Source organism: Falco punctatus (assembly GCF_963210335.1).
Source record: "Falco punctatus genome assembly, chromosome: 7".
NCBI lineage: Eukaryota > Metazoa > Chordata > Aves > Falconiformes > Falconidae > Falco > Falco punctatus.
The window spans coordinates 47,186,098-47,208,792 of NC_137587.1; the positions used below are offsets into that span (position 1 = coordinate 47,186,098).

At 44.5% G+C, this 22,695-nt stretch overlaps 1 protein-coding gene across 1 annotated transcript in view; it reads left to right on the forward strand.

Moving 5' to 3' along the window:
* MDGA2 (MAM domain containing glycosylphosphatidylinositol anchor 2) overlaps window positions 1-22,695 on the forward strand; it is a 389,698-nt gene that overhangs the window by 239,980 nt on the left and 127,023 nt on the right. The window contains exons 7-8 of the mRNA XM_080397260.1: window positions 8,011-8,340; window positions 21,672-21,965. Coding sequence (XP_080253386.1) covers window positions 8,011-8,340; window positions 21,672-21,965 — 624 coding nt within the window. The remainder of the gene's footprint in view (window positions 1-8,010; window positions 8,341-21,671; window positions 21,966-22,695) is intronic.

Sequence of the window (22,695 nt, forward strand, 5' to 3'; positions counted from 1 at the left end):
TTTAATCATTCAGACAAACAAATCTGAAACCCAGCCCAGTTGTGTAGATGTTGGAGGGTAGCATTGACAGACAGTGTCTAAATTAATATTTGGTTTGTCATTTGCCTGTGTTGCAAGGGAATGTGGTAGGATACTCCCTGTCTCGTAGGAAAACAGTGTTAAAGACTCCTGGTCAGCTGGTGGTCCACAATCCCACAACTTAAACACGGATCTTTTTTCACTTCACAGAAAAGATATGAATATTAGGCCAAGTTTGTGACTGCTTTGCAATTAGTTACGGGTATCAATGTAGTACAGCAAAGCTCAAGTCACAGGAATGATGCATCACAGTAATGACATAAGCTGAAATATGCCTTTCTCTGTGGTGTTTGAGGTTGGAAACAGATTATAGCAGGGGAACATAATTCAGAATTCTTGCAGTAAAACATCACTTGATGTACTACATACACTTTTGTGTGCCTTTAATGACAGTGAGCCAAGTAATTTTATTTTTTCCTTCTTTCTCAGTGATGGGATCCTTATGATTCAATAGAGATCATGTCTTAGCTGTGGAATCCACCAAACCAGATTCAGGTGCTTACACCACATGTATTAAATACATCCATTCTGAATGTTGAACTTGTGTATTTCACCGACTGCTGTATCTATTTGTTGCTGAAATTCTATATTACAAAGCTGGTGCCTTACACCTGGACAGGCACAGGTAAGCTGTGTCTGATGCCTCCACAGCTGCAAGTAAAGTCAGTGAATTGCTCCTTGAAGGGAAGGAGGTTGAGTTTTTATTTTCCGCTGCAAAACCTGAGAGCCTAGCAAAGACTGCAAGTGTGAGCAACAGCATGCAGTGAGAAGAGTTCGCTTCTCAAGATGTCTTGACAAATTAGGAAAAGGGTTTAGGTTTATGAATACACTTTACAAGTCTTTTAGGGACTATCTAAAATCTTTGTTGTAAGGCTGTGAATCTTTTGAATTGCAGTTGTGTGAAAGCAGGATTGCTTTTCCCATCTGTCAGGCTCTAAGGAGATGAGGGACCTGGGGTGATTGAAGCAGGAGCTGGTGATAAGAGTTGACTTTCTTTACCCGCCACCTGCCTTATATCTTTCTCTCAAGAACCAATGAATCATCCCAGTAATCATCTTTTGGTACAGAGATCACAGCAGTAATGTGGAGAGTTGCTTCTCAGTCTTTTAAAGTAGGCAGCCTATGTCTGGATTAACAGGACGGAGTTTCTAGAGAATGAAGCTTGGGTTTGCAGCTCGCTTTCCAAGCAAGCTCTTTCCACGGTGCTTTTTTTCTTTCGATATGAAACAAAAGTCATGGCAAAGGGCTCAAGCCGAAGCACACACAAGGGCTGTCATTCACTGCGGTGAACTTTGGATCAGATCTTTGGTCTTTTCCTTGCTGTTTATCTGCAGGCCATTGGCCTTAAAAATGAAGTCAACAATCTTCCTAATTACCACAAACTCTTTTTCGTGCATGTGTGAAGGAAACATCAAGGGGTCAGTAACATGTAAAGGACGGAGAAAGGATTGCTGCCTTGCCTGACCCAGGGGATACAGTTGAAACACAGAACCCACGGTGTTTTTGGCAGATCATGGAAGTGAGCTGGATCTGGAGGTGAAGGTATTGGCGCTTACATGATAAAATGCCAGTGCTGGGTGCCCAGAAACAAGTGGCATTCTGGATGCGGGGTTCACCAAAACCCTAAAATTTACTTGTGGTGCTCCAGGACATATGCCAAGTTTTTACATCTGCTGGGCAGATTTTCAGGCGACATTGTCCTCTTGTTCACTGGGAACAGGTTAAAACAAAATCACTCACGAGCCTTAACAAAATGTGAACAATCAAAATCAGTCAAAGACACTTCTGGTGAGTGCACGGAGGACGGACCTCATGTGGCATCCGACTGCTCAGTCAAGTTTAAAATCAGTAATTTGCACAGTTTGGCTACTTAATATTGCTGTTGCCGTGGGCTGCATGCAGACACAAACATCAGCAAACACCAAGCCAAGCGTTCCCCAATGTCTGCATCAGTTTAGGAAGCAGCCAGTGGCCAATAGTTACTACATCAAAGACTACAAATCGTGCAGCAGCTAGTATATTCAATTATGGTCTTTGGTGCTATTCACATCATGAAATGTGTGTTGATGAGATACAAACATTTTGATGCACTAAAAGAGCATTTTGGGTTGATCGTGGTGTTGGTGGTAAGGTATGACTTAACCTGATGAATACAAATAGACCGTAGTTGAGATACTGAAATGCATTTTATTACTTTGAAATTTAATTAATGAGGGCTGTGTGTGGCAAAAACAGTTTTCTGAGGAGTTTGAGGACAAAAATAGTTTCATCTTTATTTGATCACATCATAGTTTTTTGGAGCCTCTTTGGAGAAAGACTGGCACTTTCCTGAGTCTTGAGTACAGTTACAGACTTGTTTGCACATTTACTGCTATTTTGTATACCTGTGTGTTGATGATTTTCTGAAGTCTCTGCAGGGCAGCAGCTGTGGTTAGCATATCTGCAGCACCATCTCCCACATTTTGCTGGTTAACCTTGTGTCTCATTTATTTGCTTTATCTAACGCCGTGGAAACCTTCCCCTAATGCCTCAAACGTAACATAATACAGTGAAAAGCCAGAGTCAGAATCCATTGCATGTTTCAATATACTTGGCATTATATAGGGGGATGCCTGTAAATTATGGTCCAAGAACCTCACGTGAAGATAATCCAAACCACTGTTTTATGGGGATTGACCACGGATGCAAACTTGTATGCAGAATACGTAGGAGAATCACTTTTCCATTGCCTGATGGGTTTGTACCAGGATGAGCTCAGGTCTTTCCAAGAGGTCAGTATATGACACAGAATGTAAATCAGTTGGATCTGAAGTCGTTTTGGAGACCACATCTAGCATATGCCTATCTAAGGTTCTACACGTTCTTGCCTGTAAGGATCGGCTTTGTATTCCCATGATTTGGAAGGCAGAGTCACTCTGGAGTGGTCTCCTGACCTCATGTCATTTTTCTAAGGGCAACCCTGTTCATTCTGGGTCTGAGACTAGCTTAACAGGGCCCTTCGTTGCGGTAATATTTTTTTTTTAAAGATCTGAGCAGGTTTACCCCAGCCCCTCTTGTGTCTGCTGGTCAAGAGTTCCCTGAACTCTGACTTACATAGTCATCTTCTCCATCTCAGTGTAACTGAGAGACGTTCATCTTCTCAGAAGGGTTTGTGACCTGGTGGGTCAGGAAATTTCCAGTATGTGAAATGATTTGGAGACTCATCAGTCTGGAGTGAGAGATCTAGGTTCTATTTCCCCTTCTCCAAAGGGCTCTTGTAGCACTGTTAGCTGCTACTGACATTTTCAGGATTTGGAGAAGGGAGGTTGATTACTGCCTAGGGGTGGTGGCAGTACTGCATCTTGTGGTGCTTTCCATCACTGAAAACATTCAAGCCCACCAGGAACTTAAATGAGATGCACTCTAGTTTTTGGGCCGCTTCTGAGCCAAATATTGAGCAACTTGGCACTATCACATCTGGAACCTTTTTGGCCATAGTCCCAGGTCCTAGGTCAGAGGGAAGCATGTCTGCCCATCATGGCCCCATGCTGCTGCCTGCTTCCACTGCCCTCCAGCTCCACTTGCCTGCAACTATCCAGCATCTTTGCGTACCTGTGGTTGGTTTCTTGGGTACCTCTTCCAGGTATGGATGGTGATTTTCATGTGCTTTAGTGGCACAACAGAAATTCCAAGATACATGGGTTAACTGTAGACATCGCTGTGTTTGTTCCGGTGGCAAGTGAGATTAGGTATTCACAGATACGGATTGTTTAATGATCTTACTTAATTCTGAAAAGGCGTTGTATTTTAAAGTAAATTTCTGCTGATTTCGTTGGTGACAGAAGGTAATGCTGATAGCTGCATGGTTTGTGGAGTCTTGGAGAATGGGGTTATAAAACCAGTACATTGACTTTCAACCATAGGTTGTAGTTACACAGTTGTTGGACCATTTGATGTGGGGATTTCGTGGCTGTTACTGATTAATATAGTGTGTACGTTTACATGGCTTAAGAGACATTAAAAGGAAGATGCTCAGGGGGCTGTGGAGACAGGCTGGGAGAGCTGGGGCTGTTCAGCCTGGAGAAGAGAAGGCTGCGGGGGGACCTGACAGCACCTGCCAGTGCCCAAAGGGGCCGACAGGGAAGTTGGGGGGGGGCTTCTTACAGGGGCATGGAGTGACAGGACAAGGGGGAATGGCTTTAAGCTGAAAGAGGGAAGATGTAGATGAGATATTGGGAATAAATTGTTCCCCGTGAGGGCGGCGAGGCGCTGGCCCACGCTGCCCAGAGCAGCTGTGGGTGCCCCATCCCTGGCAGTGCCCAAGGCCAGGCTGGATGGGGCTGGGGGCAGCCTGGGCTGGGGGGGGGGGGGGGGGGGCGGGCGGGTCCCATGGCAGTGGGGTTGGAACAAGATGGATTTTGAGGGCCCTTCCAACCCAAACCACTCTGTGAATCTATGGTTTGGGAGAAGGGAGGAGGAGGAGGGAAAGGAATACAGCAAAGGGACTTTTCACTTCACTTCAGAATTTCTAGAAATTCCCTGAACTTTTTCCATGCAGGGCACTGAGTCACAGCCCCCCTGAGCTCCTCGTATTTGGAGGTATGGAAAAATACTTAGCTCGAGTGTATGCTCTGCACAGGGTTGGAGTTTGCTGTGGCAGATCAGGACAGAGGATGATCCAGTCCGCTTATTTCTTGTACCCAGCACTCAGCCTGCATTGAACCAAACCGACAAGCACCAGCCAGAAACCTTGCTTGGTTTTGTAGTTTGGTCCATGAGCCAGAGAGCCTTTCCTGGCCCACGGAGTAAGTGGCTTAGGGCCCACAGTTTGAGGTTCCGTACCCCTTACCTTAGCTTGTAGGCGGTATTGTAGCATGAGGCATCACAGAGGACACGTGAAAGTGAATGTGACTTCCCTGTTAGACCTTGTCATTCCTTTATAGGAGTGAGAAACTGGTGAAATGGTCTGTGTGAGCACTTGAAACAAAGGAGAAAAAATCAGAAATAAAAATAGTTTATTGAGGTTATTATCAACTAATTCTGGTTGAAATGTGCTGCTCATCATGCGTATTGAGTTATTTTTAATTTTTTCCCTGTCTGAAGAATATTTGCATGATATATTTGCTGTTTTTTGTGTTTTTAAGCATTGTTTGTTCTTCCATTTTGAAACAAAAAAGTTCGTCTTGTCTTTCATAGTTACTTGCTGTAGCATTTTTGAGCTTCATACAATTTATGGTTCATCCTCTTGAACCAAAGCATGTGTTCATTTTGCTTCCTGGGGAACTGGCTGCAGCTTTTAAAAGGGGACGAGAGATGCTCAGTAGAGACTAGTGCATTTTGGTGCAAAAATTGAATCTTGATAAAAGTCACGAAACTTTCTTAAATAGATGCAATAATAATAAACTCTTAAAAAACACATCCAGCACTTAGATTCTTGAACACACATTTGCAACTAAATAGCAGCGTCCAGACAAACACCTTTCACGCCATACCTGATCAGCACAGCAAATGTAACGGTGTTTTCATTCTCTGATTAAAAGGTCTGCCTTCCTCAGTGGAAGAAATTTCTCACCCCATGTGTGAGGGGGCGTCCACAAGTAGCCAGATTGTATGCTGCTTTTCCCATATTGAAAAAACCCTGATTATTAATTAAATGTTAATTCCTTTCAAAGTTGTGAAAGCGCTAATTCAGCATGGCATTTGCAAGCTCCAAATAGCTGTTTTGTTCAAGGAGCTACTGAGCTAACAAAACTTGAGTCTGAATTAGCATTTTCAACCTTGCAGAGATGTAAGGAGATGATGCACCGTGCTTTCTTAGCATGCTTGATGCCTCATCCATCCATTTCCATTTGATGTTGTTACGCTTTCTGTACGCAGCAAGTGAAAAGTACATATTACACAAAGTATGGGATCCAGGGAAACTTTTAGCTTATAGCCTTTGCTGTTTGTGACAACGTCACACTCCATTGGCTGTAAGCATGCAGATATATGAGGGTAGAGAGTGCTGCAAATCGGTTCTTTACTCAAATGTTCCACACGTGGAGCACTGTGCATGGATGGGGTGGCAAAGGGAATAGGGCAGCCTGGAAACTTCTCAAACAAGTCAGCACGATGACAAGAAATGACAGATTTAAATATTTGTCTTCCAGTCCTTGCATTCAACCTGGGTGTTTGCTCGTAATATTTTCAGCTGGTATTTTCATTCTGGGACTTTCCAATTGGAGATAGCATATATAAACATACATACATACTTAGGTGCATATACATAGGGGGAGAGGGATCTTGGGATTGTATAAGTAGCATTTTATATTCAGTACATCAAAATATATGTGTATTTGAAAGACTTAATGGATGATCCTGAAGCACTCTTCCAAAAATAAGTGTCATACTAACAGTGCTTTAGAGCAATCACTTTATTGATGTAAACGGTGATAGTTTCTGGATAGTTTTATGCTCATTTAGAGTGATGAGAAAAATCAGATAACTGAGTTGCAGTATTATTTTGCTCTTGTGCAGCAGATTGATGAGAGAATGCTAGCAAAAGATGCTAGTCTCACTGGGAAGATGGTGGGAAATAACATTTTCCAGAGCTGCTGTGTCCCTGCAGGGGTGTAGGGTGCTTCTGAAGCACTGAGCCTGCCTTTAAGATGGCCTCAAAAACCTCATTTGCCTTGGGGTTCCCATCTGAAACGATGAGACTACCTTATCTGCTTTGCTGTGGGTTAGAGAATTAATTGCATTTGTATTGCAGGCTTGAATAGTCTTGGATGCAGATAGAGATCCCTGGGATGCTCTGTGCCTCTCTAAATGATAACGTTCTCTGTGTGCAGCCTTCAGCCTCAGGTTTCTCCTGCACGTACAGGATGGGTTTTCCTCATCTGACAAGACGCAGCCAGGGAACTGCAACCACTTGATGATGATGGGATCTCCTGCATGGTTACATCTCAGAAGAGCATCTCTTTTGCCTTTTCCCATTGAGCGTTGCCTTTCATCCCCCTTTACTTTTTAGAGCTGGCAGCAGTTTCCCCGCAGCTGCTTTGTGGTTTGGTGGGGTAAGGCAGCCTGCCTCCAGGCAGCTGCTGGGACAGAGGCAGCCCTCCAGGCTGCCATGAGGAAGAAGCAGGGTGTGTAAAATCAGGGCAGGCTGTAGCCTCAGGCATGTGCTTACCTATTCTCATTTAACCAGCTGGCACAAAGATACTTTGCATGGCCATGTTTGTTTCCAGATAGATTGGAGATGACGCTGCTGGTTGTATTAGTGATGTTTGGTTGATATCTCTATTTTCTCTTCTCTCAGTGCACTGATAGCATGGAGGTGAGGAAGGGCTTGTAAATACCTCCAGAGACAGATAATAAACACTGAAGGCTCATGAATTATTTTGGTTACTCTTCAGTTGTCAGCAGCTCAGTCTAATTTAGTTGCTGGGACTTCCTATTTTTCATTTTGGAAATTACAAGTACTTTAGCAGTGTATATGATGAAATTTGTTTAGAATTTGATCCTACGAAAAGTTAACCCCGTGCTAAATGTGTGCATTGGAAGCTTCAGTGACTTGCTGAGCATCATAGAATCATAAAATAGTTTGAGTTGGAAGGGAGCTTGAAAGGCCATCTCGTCCAACCCTCCTGAAATGAACGGGGACATCTTCAACTCCATCAGGCTGCTCTGAGCCCCATCCAACCTGGCCTTGGATGTTTCCAGGGGTGGGGCATCCACCACCTCTCTGGGCAACCTGTGCCAGTGTCTCACCACCCTCGTAATAAATGTCTCCCTTGTATGTAGTCTGTATCTACCCTCTTGTAGTCTGAAACCATTGCCCCTTGTCCTATTGCTACAGGCTCTGTTAAAATCATATGTAGGCATAAAGTGAAGCATGAGCGTAAGTCTCTGGAAAGTCTGAATATGCAAAATTTGTGTTTTATTATAGTAAACTTATTTTTTGGCATATTTCAGCCTTAAAAAAAGGACGTTTTTGGATCACCCCTGACCCATACCACAAAGATGACAACATCCAGATTGGGCGAGAGGTGAAAATCTCCTGTCAGGTGGAAGCCATCCCTTCTGAAGAGCTTACATTCAGCTGGTTTAAAAATGGACGTCCCTTGCGAAGCTCTGAAAGGATGGTCATCACACAGACTGACCCCGATGTTTCACCCGGCACCACAAACCTGGACATCATCGACTTGAAATTCACTGACTTTGGGACATACACATGTGTTGCATCTCTGAAGGGAGGTGGCATATCGGATATCAGCATTGATGTCAACATCTCCAGCAGTACAGGTAAGGAGGCTTTCTTTGATATCAGTTTTACTTTGATATAGCCAAGCTATGGCTTTCCTTTACTCTGGGAAAAAGGGTGTATACACAGAGCACTTCTCACCACAAGGATATCCAAGCAGATATCCCTAGGTCAGGGGCTGAGTTGTTTTCATTAAAAGACAGAAACCTGAATAAGTGGCATGTGGTGCACTCTCCCAAGAAGACACTACTATCTGATTTACTCAGAGTTGTCTCTTTTACTGTCAGAAAAGTTATTGGCTCTGTAAAAGGACTTTGGCCTCTATTTAGGACTTCAGGGCATCCAGAGTTATGAAAAAACAGCTAGCAGGAAATTACAAGGAGAAACAGGAGGATATTATGTTAACCAAACTGAATTCATCCAGCTACTCCACTCTAACAGCAAGTGCCAAGTACGGAGGAAGGAGCTCTTTTTTCTTGAAGACTACGTGCTGCATGTTGGTGAATCATGCTATTCCCAAAAGGCAAAAAGTTGAAGGTACCTATTACATGTATTTCCAGATCAGTGATTGAAACATCTGTCTCTTTGATGAGCTAGACCCTTGGCTATTACTTTGACTGATAGTAAGTATCTTGAACTATGAAGTAGGAATATGTAACACAATACTAATAGCCTGCTTTTCTTCATCTTATTGCCAATAGCTGGTTTGTAACCAACAGATTTCATAGATTTCCCCCCCGAGTAGTTTACTTTAATAACTTAAGGTAGTCCATGTTAATAAAATGAACTAGAAAACATTCTGAAGGCAGAATTATTTTTTTTTCTGCCAAAAATTAGCTACAAGGAAAAAAAAACAAACAACAAAAATGTTGTTGCTGTGTGATTTCTACAGAGAAGCATAAAAAAAGCATTTCTTGTTTCAGAAGACTATTTTATGTTTAAATGCGGAGCCAAATAGTGTCAGTCTTATATCTACTGTCCTTCCTGTCTTTTATATGAAGCGTTGTTGTGCTTTTCCTCTGATTGTGCTTGTTATTCACTGGGATAAGGTACATGGTGCATGCTATTTAGAAGTAAGACAACAAAGAACACAGTGGGAAAAATTTTTATAGCATGGAAGGAAAATGTTTAATAGACATCATCTGACCCCTTTTTACCATACACATTCAAGTATATGTTTGCTACTTTTTCAGAGAGATTAAACGAACACTTTTGCCTCAGGGAATATAACCATAGTTCTGTTCTCCAAATTTTACAACATCAGTCATAATTTGCAAGTACACGTCATGTCTAAACAATCTTTCTTGCAGCTTTCATGATAAATTATTTTTTATATTTTAATACATGAACCTGCCCTCCATCTTCAGTATGATCCTGATGCCATCGATCCTTCCTGAGCACCACAGTGTTTCTGACATGGGTCTGGAAGGTTTGCCCACTTAAAGGGTTTAATGAAGAGTAATGTGTACAACAGAGACGTGAGACAGGATGGACCTGTGGTTTGGATAGGAGCCTGGGAAGCAAAGCCATGTGAGTGAGTTAGGGGCCACTTGAGCAAAATAGAGATATAAGCCCGTGGGACTGGATGGGATGTATCTAAGGGAACTGACCGGTGTTACTTCAGGGCCACTTTGTTACCTTTGCGAAGTCATGGTTGACCTAAGCAGATTCAAAAAAGTCTGGGAAAACTGAAATTTTAGGCCATCTTCCAAGAAGGCGAGAAGGAGGAGCAGGGGAGGACAGGCCAGTCATCCTCACCTCAGTCCTGTGGAGCTCACAGAGCGTGTTCCTCTAGAAGCCATATCAATCCACATGAAGGACCAGGAGGTGACTGGAAACAACCAGCATGGATTATCAGAAGTGAACTGTGCCTGACCCAGCCTGGTTGTCTGCTGTGATAAAAAGACTGTCTTTGTGGCCAAGGAGAGGGAGAGGAAAGCTGCTCGCCTTGACCTTGGTGAAGTCTTCAGCGCAGTCTTTTGTAGCATCTTTATAGCCAAAGTGCTGAAGCATAGTGTGGAGAAGTGCCCCGGGCATAAGTTGTGTTTGGAAAATGAGATGCAGAGAGTTTTGTTCACTAACAGATAGTCAAAACTCGTGTGGTCAGAAGTGAACAAGCAGTCAGCATTTGCACAGTTCACCCTTGTGTGTCCCACCCTGAAACATAACGCACGCATACACAAATCTTGGGGGACAGGAGGAAAACACTAATTTTATTTACTTTAGTTAGGTCTTATTTTATTTGCTATTTGTTTTCTTTCATGTTAGCGTTCAGGGATACTTGAGTATTTTGCTTCTTTTTGCTATATTTTGTAAGTATAAACAAGAAGTGTTTATTTTTACTGTTGGATAAATATTGGCATGATTTTGCACAATTTTATGGACTTTTAGTGAACTTCAGAACGATTATGCTGGAGCAATGCAAGGATCTTGGGGAGCTAGTTGTGGAGGGCTGTTCCCTTGCAGTGGAAGAGGCTGGGGCTGCCTGGCCAGGGGACAGTTCTGCGGGGTCCCTGTAGGCAGCAGGTGAACATGAGCAGCAGTGTGCCCTGGCAGCGATGGAGGACAATAGATACCAAATCCAGTTTGGGACCGCCAGTGCAGGAGAGCTTTCAACAAACTGGTGAGTCCAGAAGAGGCTGTGAAGATGGTCAGGAGCAGCTGGGGGAAGGGGGCTTGTCCCCCTTGGAGAAGAGACAGCCCTGGGCCACCTAACAGCAGCCGTCCCCTGCCTGTACTGGGAAGGTGAGAGGCAACGGGAATGAGTTGAAATGAGAAATTCAGACTGGATATAAGGAGCAAGTTTTTCCCCATGATGATACTCGAGTGGGAAACAGAGTCATTATGGGTTCTCCAACCTGGGAGGTTTTGAAGGCCTGATAAAGCCCTGAGCAGCCTGGCCTGACCTCTCATCCAGCCATGCTTTGAGTTGGGGCTTGCACTAGAGACCTCCTGAGCTCCCTTCCTACAGCAGTTATCCCATGAAGTCTGTAGGGATAGCAACACTAACCAACAGATCCATGGACAAGGGAACAGCCTGTCTGTTGGCCCAAAGAAGCATCTTCTTCAAGATTATTAATGCGCATCTTACTAACAGGTAAAAACCTGAAAGGATTATTATAGGGTAAGAGCCACATTTGGCGTGATGGATGGCAGTTGCATGGGAACTTTGTTACCTGCTTGCCACGGCGCAGCGGACAGTGACATTTGTGCAGTCATGCATTGCCCACAAACTTTGTTACCTGCTTGCCAGGATGAAGTGGACAGTGACATTTGTGCGGTCATGCATTGCCCATCTGGCAGACAGTAACCACAATATTATCTGTACTTGCTGGAGAATCATTTGGGAAATTGATAGGATTGATTGGAAACATAGGTCATTGTACCTATAAAGCTCATCACAGTTTCTGCAGGCAGTGATGAATTATGTCAGCTCTTAAATTTACTATCCTATAGCACTCAAGAAAATCAGAAAGGGGGAAGAAAAACTAGTGTTTGGGATCAGCCTGATTTAGCATCTTAAAAAGAAATTCTGCCTATTTGTGTAACTTGATTAAGTGGAAGCTGAAATAGTTTCAGTGTGTTTTTGAAGGTCATTATTGATTCATGAAGATTCATTACTGCTCTGGTAATTATGAACATAAGGCCTAGGCACAAACACATTTTCCAAATGCCAGGACTTGCACAGATATATTAATATCGTGCTGTGTCTGTTTTCTGGGTTTGGGGAGAATTCTGTCTTTGTGATGTGCACGAGGTTCCTCCTGGAGCAACCAAGTGAGGTCAGAGGGGCTGTGTCACCTCGTAAGGAAGGAGGGAGATGCTTAGGTCACCTCTGTCCCTCCAGCAGACTGGAAGGGGACATGTGGCAGTGCAACCCTCTTGACATTGCACTTGTTTAGCAGGAATATTTTTTCCCTTGACATTTTGAACTTTCAGCAGGAAAGGCAGAGATTTGTGTCCCGAGTATCTTATATAAATGGACCTGAAGTAATCCCCTAGCAACCTCCCCCCATCCCTATCTCCATAAAGTAGGTCACTGAATAGTGTGAATGAAGACTCAAATGTTGAGTACTTGCCCTTAAAAAGCCCTGTCATCCATAAAACCAACCTTGGGTAAATGTTACTGAAAGACAGGATGGCTCTTCTGTGCGCATGTGCACATCATGGGGGATGTTAAAACAGCAACAAAAAAACCCCAACCCAGTAAAATACGCTTATGGTAAGCAAAAAAGAGGGGTGGATCAGGAGAGTGTGTTTTCCTTTGTAAGCAAGCTTTTTCTTTTTATATTGTATTCAAAGCAGGAAGAATAAGGTTTTAGGTGATGGATGGCCTGCTCTGTTCAGTATGGGTTCTTATGCTATCTTTATCCCCCTAAAATCAGTGTCAATGCAGTAAGAGACGTAACATCTGTCACTTCTGGCTTATTCTCTCTTCATTTTCCCCCTGGAGGTGGCATTGTGCACTGAAGTGAGCTGTTATTTCGGGGAGGGGGGGTGCGTATTTTACTTTAACCTCTGGTTGCACTGTTCTGAATTGCTTTTCGAAGGGCTGGATGGAGGAGTTGACTGACACCCTTGGGCTGTAGGTGGTGGTCACCCCCTCTTTTCCTAAGGGAGTCCTTTTAACTGTTTCACTCCCACCCAGTGTGGGCACAAATACATGTCCTACATGGAAAGTACGTCCACCAAATTCTTCATCTCTAGGTGAACCTGAAGATGCGCTGAGCGTGTACCACCCCTGGTACCTTGGGGTAGGTACACCCTGGAGGGGGACATGGACTTTGCGCATGAACACAGGGCAGGCTGGTGGGCTCCAGGTCTCCTGTTCCACCTTGGAGGCTAGCCATGTTGACAGATAGATTCAGTTTTACGTAAGTGCTACCAGAGACAGGCAAAGAAATTCTCGAGGAACTGGTATATATGAAGCTGTGTATCCTCCCTGCAGTATAAGAGTGTTTCCCTGTTGAGCTAATAAGCTATCTATTAAATAATCAATTAATTAAACATCCAGGCTGATGTGTAAGGACATGTGGCCTTGATCTGTTTGTGAAGTATGTGTCCTCTGGTCATCTTATTCCTCCTCTGACGATACATAAAAGAGACATTTGTTTTTGTTCTGAATGTTTATTAAAATCATGGTACTACCTCTTTTTTGCATAGTGAAAAAATGTTTTTTGTGAAATAATTAGTGGCCTAATTAAGATATTTGTAAACCTTACGCACTGTCCAGAGTGATCGTTCACGGGCAACCCTAAGACACACCAGAAAATAGACAGAGGTTTCATTATTACAGTAAATTGATTATTTTTGTAAGCCATTATCTTAGGAGTTTATCTTTGAAAGGAATAGGTGAACAGAAGGGACAGATAAATGCTGGATTTTGTTAAAAAGCTTTTCTTTTATAGTTCTATTTTAGTACTTAATGTGCAGAGATTTTTCTTTTTAATTCGATCCCTGGGAGCCGCCGTCCCTTCCCGTCACACAGTGCAGCATGGCTGGCCAGGCTGCTCGGCTGCCGGCTTGTGCAGGGAGGAGGGTGAGGACAGACCATCTCCTGCTCTGCAGCCCCTTCTCTCCCCAGCACCTGGTTCCCCCTGGAAATCCGACTTCTCTGGGAGGTGTTCATTCACCGCAGATGGACTTCGGCTGGGGTTCCGGGAGCAGACACCCTCTTTAGCAGCCACATATTGCAGAGTCTCTTTATTCTTCTCTGGAGGGCTGTGAAGCTGGCTCATCATCTCGTGTTGCATATGGCTCATGGAGCTCCTCAGCATGAGTCCTGTGAGATCACTGAAAGCTAATTTGGCTAATTTGCTGCGGGCTGTGTATGTTCTGCGTTTAAAATGTTTCTCTTCGGAGTCTGACTGCAGATAAGGTGGTGTTTTAAGGTATTAGAAGTAGTTGAGCTATGAGTACTGATTCTGGAATTATTTTAATGCCTAAGCAGATGTCTTGTCCAAGCCCCCACCGTGAAATCCATGGTTGATGGTCATGTCTTCACTTGCAATTAGAGGTGGCTTGTGCCCAAGAAAACATGGGCTGTGGTGCTTTCTCCCCTCCTTTGCGGATGGGCAGGACAGCACACAGGCAACCAGAGCAATGAGAAGAGAAAGTGACCATGAAATCAAGACGTAATTTCCTTACAGGTCGCTCGATTTACCTTCCACATGAGTAACCAGGTAGATCCTCTTTCGTGGTGATGAAAGACCACGGAAAAGTTAAAGTAAATACTCTTGACTTCAGCTGCTTTTCCAATCGTTTGCCTGGATCAGCCAGTCTCCCCCAGGGCTCTTCTTTTCTCACCTCTGGAGACCCTTTTAGTATATGCTCCCCAGTATACCCCAACACTTCTCCTAAAATAAATGCACTTTAAGGGCACGCTGAGCAGTTTTAGTCTCTGTTTACAGAGATGTCTAGAGAACATGGATAATTGTCAATTGTGGCCCTTCAAAGGCTAAATGATCTTGCTCAAATACGTTTTGTATAGCCGCTTGCCTTCCTACACCACAGCTCAGTCTGCTCTGTCTTAGCAAAACCCTCCGTCACATAAGGAGTATGAATCGTGAACAGGGACCGAAATGCCTGTCTCGGGCAAAGGATGATTAATACTAGAGATTCAGACCTTCAAATTCATAAATATTGGAGAAGGAGGATAGGCAAATAACTTCACCTCTATCTCCTAGCCAGTACAGTGTGGATTCTTCAACATTCCTTACCCAGGCTGGTTTTAAATTACTTGAGCAACGTGACTTCCAACACTTCTTTTGGGAGATTATCTCCGAGTAATCTCCGGTACAGATTATTTCTTGATATGCAGCTCAAACACTCCTTTGCTCTGCTTGATCCTGTAATTACTAGTTATTACCATTAGTCCATTTTAAGCAGCCTGATCACAGTAGCCCACAACTCCTCCCAGCCCACAACCTCCCCATCACTGCTTAGACTGGCAGTCATTGCTTTAGGGCTAGGGCTTTCTTCTCTGTCTGTTTAAGGCTCCCAAGGAAATACAGAAGTGACAGTAGCCCCTGCCTCACCTCTGCTGTCTGTAACCCCCAGTAGAAAGCTCAGGGGTCGTGCTGCCTCCCCCAAGCCTACCATGGGGTCACCACTTCTAGGGGCTCCTTGTCCTTCTCACACTGGTCGTCTTAGAATGATAGAATCATAGAACAGTTTGAGTTGGAGTGGACCTTTAAAGGCCATCTACTGCAGCCCTCCTGCAGTGAGCAGGGACATCTTCAAGTAGATTAGGTTGCTCGGAGCCCTTTCTGCCCCTCTGAATAATTTCTCTGTAAGCAGATACTTGCCACTGCCATTGCATCTTTGATAATTAAGCAAGCAAGGGGAGGTTTAAAATAGGGACAGTAACCTGACCCATCAGGACTTCAAAGATCTAGAGTAGACTACAACTAGGTTGTGTCTACCCAGAATACACAGTGAATAAACATGTTAGGCATTTTGGATTTTTCTTTGAATTAGCTACTTTGGTCCTGTCCCCATTCTGCTATAGAAACAGTGACTATGCTGCATCAAGGATCCTATGGAATCGCAGTAGAACCACCACAGGAGATCAGATGGAAGGGTCTAGTCTGGTTTCCTGTCTCTGGTAACAGCCAGACATGTCTGCTTAGGGAGAAGTTTAACAAAATAAAGAATAGGATAAGTATACAATGATACCTTCTGCCATCTGACCTTCTGGTGAGTCAGCGACTTTGGGAGGCAAAGGTTGTCTCAGATCATTTTATCTGGGAGCCAGGAGTGGACATATATCAACAGTAGCCCTCTTATGCATGTGCCACTGGCAATTTCAAAGGATAATAGTATGTGGTTTTAAAGTAGATGCTACTAGTAACACTAGTAGTGTTACTAATGCTTTTGTTTTGCAGGTGATAACCCTCTACTTTAGGAAACAGATTTAACTGCTAAGAGTATTAACTTATTTTTTAAGCCACTTGCTGCATGAATAAGGTAATGTTTGTTGTTTCAAATACAGGATTTAGCTAATTTATTATTCTGCACAAGCAGGAACAGAACTGACCTTTATCTGCAGCAGGCTCTGTAGCTGGTGCTGCAGGAGACATGCTGATGCACCAGGGAGGAGGGCTGAGCCCCTCCGAGGCTCTTCTTTGTGCCACAGCAGCACCTGTCGGGAGAGGGAGCCTGGCACAGCTGAGGGCACCCTGCTCACCTGCTTGGCACTTTGGCTTGCTTGGCTAGCACCCCCCTCGGCTCACACCACTGTCAGCACCTTTGCTAGCACACCCTTGTTCATGCACCTTTGCTCTTGCACCTTTGCTCACACCCTTTAGCATGTGCCCCCTTGTTCACCTGCCTTGGCTCATTCATCTTTGCTTGTGCGCCCTTGCTCCAGCATCTTTGCTTCTAGCAACAAGTGATAGTATGAGAGGAAATAGCCTCAAATTGTGCCAGGGGATGTTTAGGTTGGATCTTAGGAAATATTTCTTCACTGCAAGGGTGGTCAAGCACTGGAACAGGCTGCCCAGGGAGGTGGTGGAAGCACCATCCCTGAAGGTATTTAAAAGACATGTGGGTGTGGGGCTTAGGGACATGGTTTAGTGGTGGACTTGGAAACAATAGGTTTAGGGTTAGACTCAACGATCTTTTCCAACCTGAATTATCCTATGAATCTATGTTTCTGCACCCTTGCTTGGGCAGACTTGCTGGGCCCTCCTCCACAGCAGGCTCAGCCATCTGGTCCCTGGTCCTGGGGCTTCCCTACATCATGGGTTGTAGTAAAGCAAGAAAAACTTCAAATTATTATTTTCTCCTCAGTTCTCTAGCTTTCCCCCTCTCCCCACCTGACACGCCTTCTCCTCCCATTTTCCTGATTTCTTTGTGGGCATTGCACTGATTTGAGTTTCTTTTGCAGCTTTTCTTAGCTTTATTGCTTATGAAAACAAGTCATACATGATCAGGCTGCCAGTGCCTGTCAGTTGCTGTGTTGCAATCCCACACACCCCCTGATATTTTTTGACCCTGTAGCTAATTTAAGCCAAATTTGACAGCAGAATAGACATCTCAGAGATAATTAAGTACCTGTGAGTCTGTGAAAATAAATAGATGGGTATAAAAAAGGAAAGCCTACCAAAACCCTTCCCTGAGAAAGGATTCAGTGCTGTCCTTCTTCCTAATTAGACAGTAGAGAATCAGCATCTGAGCTAAGGGGGACCCGTAGCCCTAACGGCTGTGATGGGGGCAGAGAAATAGTTTGTGGGAACTCACTGTCTTGGGCACTGTCAGTCAAATGTGATCTATGAAAATTGCAGCCAGGTGGCATTTATGACATTACCCATGAAATGATTTGCTTTAATAGATGGCCTTGTCCCTCCTCTCTCCTTCTCTGTTTCCAGAAACAAGAACATTAATTCATATAGTAAACGATAATAATATATTGGCTCACTTATAATGTGACAGATACTGGTTGTGTTGCAAAATGCCACAGGAAAAGATGAGTCAGAGTATTTTAAGGTATCTTTCCATCTGGGATACTGATACAGCCTATCTTATCAGCCTGCCTGCAGACCTCAGAGTCCATGGTCCTTATCTTGGCAGTGTGCATTTTTTGCAGTACCGTTATCTTTATTTTTTCAGAAAGAAAACTGAGTTAAAGAGAGGGTAAATTACTTGCTCACAGTTGCTCAGGACCTTTTTGGCATGCATCTTCCCCTCCGCCCCCACCGCTGATGCATGTCCTATGCCATTCACTCTTCTTCCTCTCAAACGCCTCTAGAAACTACATGTGACTATAAGCAGGGTGTGTTCTTTCCTGGTTTCTTCCTGACGTGATTCATACTTTGCTCTGAGTGTACAGATTTCTGAATTTCCCCTGCCTCTCGGTCTGAGATGCTGTTTCTTGCAGCTGGCAGGCTCCCACATCTGGAGCTCAGGGCTGGTGCCTTCCTGCATCCCCATGGTGCTGTGTGGGAAACAAGTCTTCATCAACCCGCAGTTACACTACACTTGGACATCTCTGCCCCCCTTCCTCTCTAGGTCCACCTCATGGGACACACTAAATTTGCCTGATTACTCCTCCTGTGACAAACTTAGTGAAGGAGAACGGGCATGTTGTGGGGAACAGCTCCTCAGTTTATTGTGTCCCATCCCTGTTTCAAGTGCAGGGTTGGGTCAGGTTCTGCACGTGAAGTTGGCTTTGCTGCCTCCTCTTTCATTTTTTATCTCTTTTCGTCATGCCTTGCCTTCACAAGCAGCATCTGCACAGGACCCCTTGCTGTGCTGAAGACAAGTTTTGCTTCTGGCTCAGTGCTTCAGATGAGAAGTTACAGCCCTTGCCCCAGCCAGAAAGTGGATGATTTCTGAGGTGAAGACAGGGTGTGATTTTGTAGTCCAGACCTGTTGCTCTGATGGCAGTGTGAAACCAGCGGCCAGCAGAGCCTGTCCAGAAATAGGTCTACACAGAGACACCAAAGGGAAAACTCAAGTCCTGGACCCATCTGCACCATGGGGTTGCAGGCACAACTGTAGATTTCACTGTAGGCTGGTACATAGCAGATGGCAGACCTTTTCCCTCTTGATAACAGGTATTTTGTCTTGAGAGCTTTGTCCCCATGGTCTTGGCCTCACGGTTCTCACGGTCAGTGAATCCCTGAGATGGGAAGAGGTTGCACTGCCCCAGGACAGCTGGAGGTGCCAGAGGGGCAGGGAGAGGGGAGCTACCAAGGAACCTGCAGCATCCACACCAACTGGGACATGCTTTGATCAAAGGGCATTCACAGCAGGGAGCAGATCTACTGCCCAGGGGGAAACAGGCAAAGTAAATATTTTTTTTAGACAGGGCTGCATATTATTTGCACTAAGTAGAGAAGCCACAAGCCAGGTGAGCTGGAAAAGGTGTTCAGAAGGCAGGCACTGCACAGTGTGCTTTCAAACCTTTCTCTTTAAACTGTATTTTCCTTCCTGGAACAATACCTTTTCCTCAGTGTAGTCTGTGTTTCCATAGAACATTGCTTTAGGAAGTGATTGTTCGGTATATATATTTGATGTGCTTGCTTTCAGGGAAGAAGGTGGAGGAGTGCCACCACCAGCACCTGGCTGATGCAGGTCCAGAACAAGTACGGTGTACTTCACGGCAAACGTGTGGGGTGTAGGGAGAGAGCACAGGCTTGTGGAGAAATGCAGTCAGAATATCTCAGAGAACAACAGAGCGGTGCTCATCTGCTCCTTCCGTCTCGTCCCTTGCTGCCTTCAGCACCCTTTTCCCTCTGTATTTTTTCTCTGAGCTCTGGTGGAGCGATCACAGGGCTGCTCTCATGCCTTTGTACCACCCTCCTTTCGCTGGGGTGGGTCACGTGTCCTGCAGCCCTTCCTCACCAGGGGCTTTTGAGCATCTTCGTGGGGGAGTTTTCCTCTGGTCTCCCTCCAAGCGATCCAGATCTCCTGGGCACTAGGCTGTGCTCAGGACTTGCTATGGCATAAGTTAAAAATAAGAATGTTTCACGAATACTGGGAATGTTTTATTAAGCAGGTTTTCTCTTTTTTCTTGTTTCTTTTTTCTCCACCCCACCCTCTTTTTTTTTTTGAAATATAAAATAATTTTTCCTTTACTTTCCTGTAGAGAAAGTTATTTCCACTTTTGCGTGTCCCATCAGATTCAGAAGGAGCTATTAAAGCCTTCAAAACAGCTGACAGGTATTTTGGGACCTATGAAAGCCCCTGATTTAAACCCTGATTCCTAGCAGGCTTGTCAGGTCTGTAGACACGAGCTAGATCCCAGGGGAAAACTGGAACTGTTTCTCACCAGTACAAGTCTGTTCTTTCTGTCTCTGGGGGCCTGAAAATAGCCTTTGATTATTTTTTCCTGCGGACAGGAGTTATGGCACAGGCTGTATTTTGTCGGTGCTGGCATTCAGACAAAATAGTTGAGGGCAGGACAGCGTGGAGAGGTAATGCTCCTAGGAGGGACTGTTTTAAAACAGAAAGCATCTCTACATTATTCAGAACAGAAGACCCATAAGGCAGCTGAGTTTTCAGAAGGCATGGAAGGAAGGAGAGAGCAGGCAGTGTTTAAATCAGGCTTTTCCATACCTTCACCCACCGCACAGCAGCCCATGCCCTCCTACGCAAGGGTCCACAGTGCTGAAGGCACCATGTGTGATGTGGAGATCACAGGCAGCTTCAGAAACGGTGCTTTTATCTGTGTTGTGCTAGGAGGGGAGTAAGAAATTGGCTATAAACCCAATATAGGTGTGATGAGGTGGGAATGATAATTGACATGGCAAAGCCATTCTTGTCAGTCTGGCGGAGCTTGCAGTGCTTTGTAATTACCCAGTGCTGTCATCTAAGGACTGAGGTAGAGGGGTTGCCTCTGATGGGACTGATGGTGGAAGCTCACTGGGATGCCCATCATGCAAACACCGATGCTTTTGCCAGGGCACCATGCCATTTCTGTCCTGATCAAACACCTTGCACAGCAGCGTCTCTTCCGTGGTGAGCGAGCTCTTCTCCTTGCTGCCAAGGACTGGTGATTCAGAGCTGTGGCAGATAATTAGAAGAGGCACTGGGGGCAATTAGAAAGTCTCACTCTTGCAAGACTGCAGAGAGGAGGAGGGATGGGTCCTTGGGCATCGCCAGCTACTCCTGCTCCAAGGGGCTGTCTAACTCCAGCTGGAAACAGTTGTTCACATATCCCTTCTGGATTTGTTAATGCAAATCTCTATGAAAAAAATACCACTTTGATAACCTCCTGTGATAGAAAGACACCAACTGCATTTTGGTTTCAGGTCTTGAATTCTGAGCTGATTTCTGAATTGGCACGATTCTTCCTCATTGTGTGGCCATTACAAGCTGGATAAAATCAGCAGCCAGTCTGCTATAAAAAAAAAAAAAAAAGTTTTTAGTGCCAAACACCCATAAAGAGGAAAGCTATAACTTGCAGTGATAAAGTGCGGGCTGCAACCAGTGGTCTGAATGCAGTGATGTACACTGGTACGGTGTGTTGGTGTGTCAGGGACACACAGGGAGACAACTAAGTGTTGTAGTTGGGGCTGTTAAAACTTATTTTAATTGCTTCAAGCAGCTGAGGACCTGGTCTCCTAAGTACAGTAGCATTGCACGGTCATCCCTGGCAGTGCTCAAGTGCTAGATGGGGCTCAGAGCAACCTGGTCTAGTGGAAGGTGTCCCTGCTCATGGCAGGGTGGTGGGAACTAGGTGATCTTCAAGGTCCCTTCCAACTCAAACCATTCTCTGATTCTATGATTCCAATATTTGTAGTCAATATGCATTGCTGTCTGTGTATAAATTACTTCTTATATACAATTAGAACTGTAACAAGCAAGAAAGCCACCTGATGTCTATAATGCTAACTGTTGAATCATCTCTTTTTCTTCTTTGAAGTCCCTCCCAATTTGACTGTCCCTCAAGAAAAGTCACCGCTGGTCACCCGGGAAGGGGACACGATCGAGCTGCAGTGCCAGGTGACAGGGAAGCCCAAGCCCATCATTCTCTGGTCCCGAGCAGACAAGGAGGTCGCAATGCCAGATGGGGGAATGCAGACAGAGAGCTACGATGGGATCCTGAGGATAGTGAACGTGTCCAGGGAGATGACGGGAACCTACAGGTGCCAGACCAGCCAGTACAATGGGTTTAATGTGAAACCCAGAGAAGCTTTGGTACAGCTCATTGTACAGTGTAAGTAGACCATTATTTTCTTTCCGTGTGGTTTTGCTGAGAAAAAGAAGTTATTTCTCCCCTAAATACACAGCAGCAAGAGTTTTATGTTTGTTACATTTTTGGTGCTGTGTTGTTTTGCTCTGTAGTTCCTCAAGTCCATGATTTTAATGTGAATATGGAAGTAAAAATTACATAGGAGTCCCATTTATATATTTTTTTTAAAAAAAAGTGTGAGACAATCATTGTTTCCCAATGCACAGCTTCAAATTTCTTGACAAAGGAACAAGTGCAGGAGACAGGCGGACATATTTCTATAAATGCAGATCTGATATTGATCTCATTTGTTGATACTGTGTAAAATGACAAAAAAAACCGAGAGAAAGCTGTTCGATCTTAGCTGATCTGCATGCAGATCTGCATAGCCTGCTCTGTCTCTGCAAACCAGCAGCACCAGGAGTGGGAAGGAAAGCATATGGGGAAATCAATTATTTTGGAACGGTCAGTGTTTATTATTGGAAAATGAAAAGTCTGGTTTGATACGGTTTATGGGGAATAATGAGCCATTCTTTGTTGCTGTGTATCTGATAAAGATGTTCACTAAGTGACTTCCATGTGTCTGTTGTATTGTTGGTACTTACTTTCACTTTTTAATAAACTGACTTGTGCAGCCCTCATTTATTCCAGTTTCAGATGCCCAAATACTATGGCAGATTTGCTTTTTAACAGCATTCTGTGCTCAGCACAACTG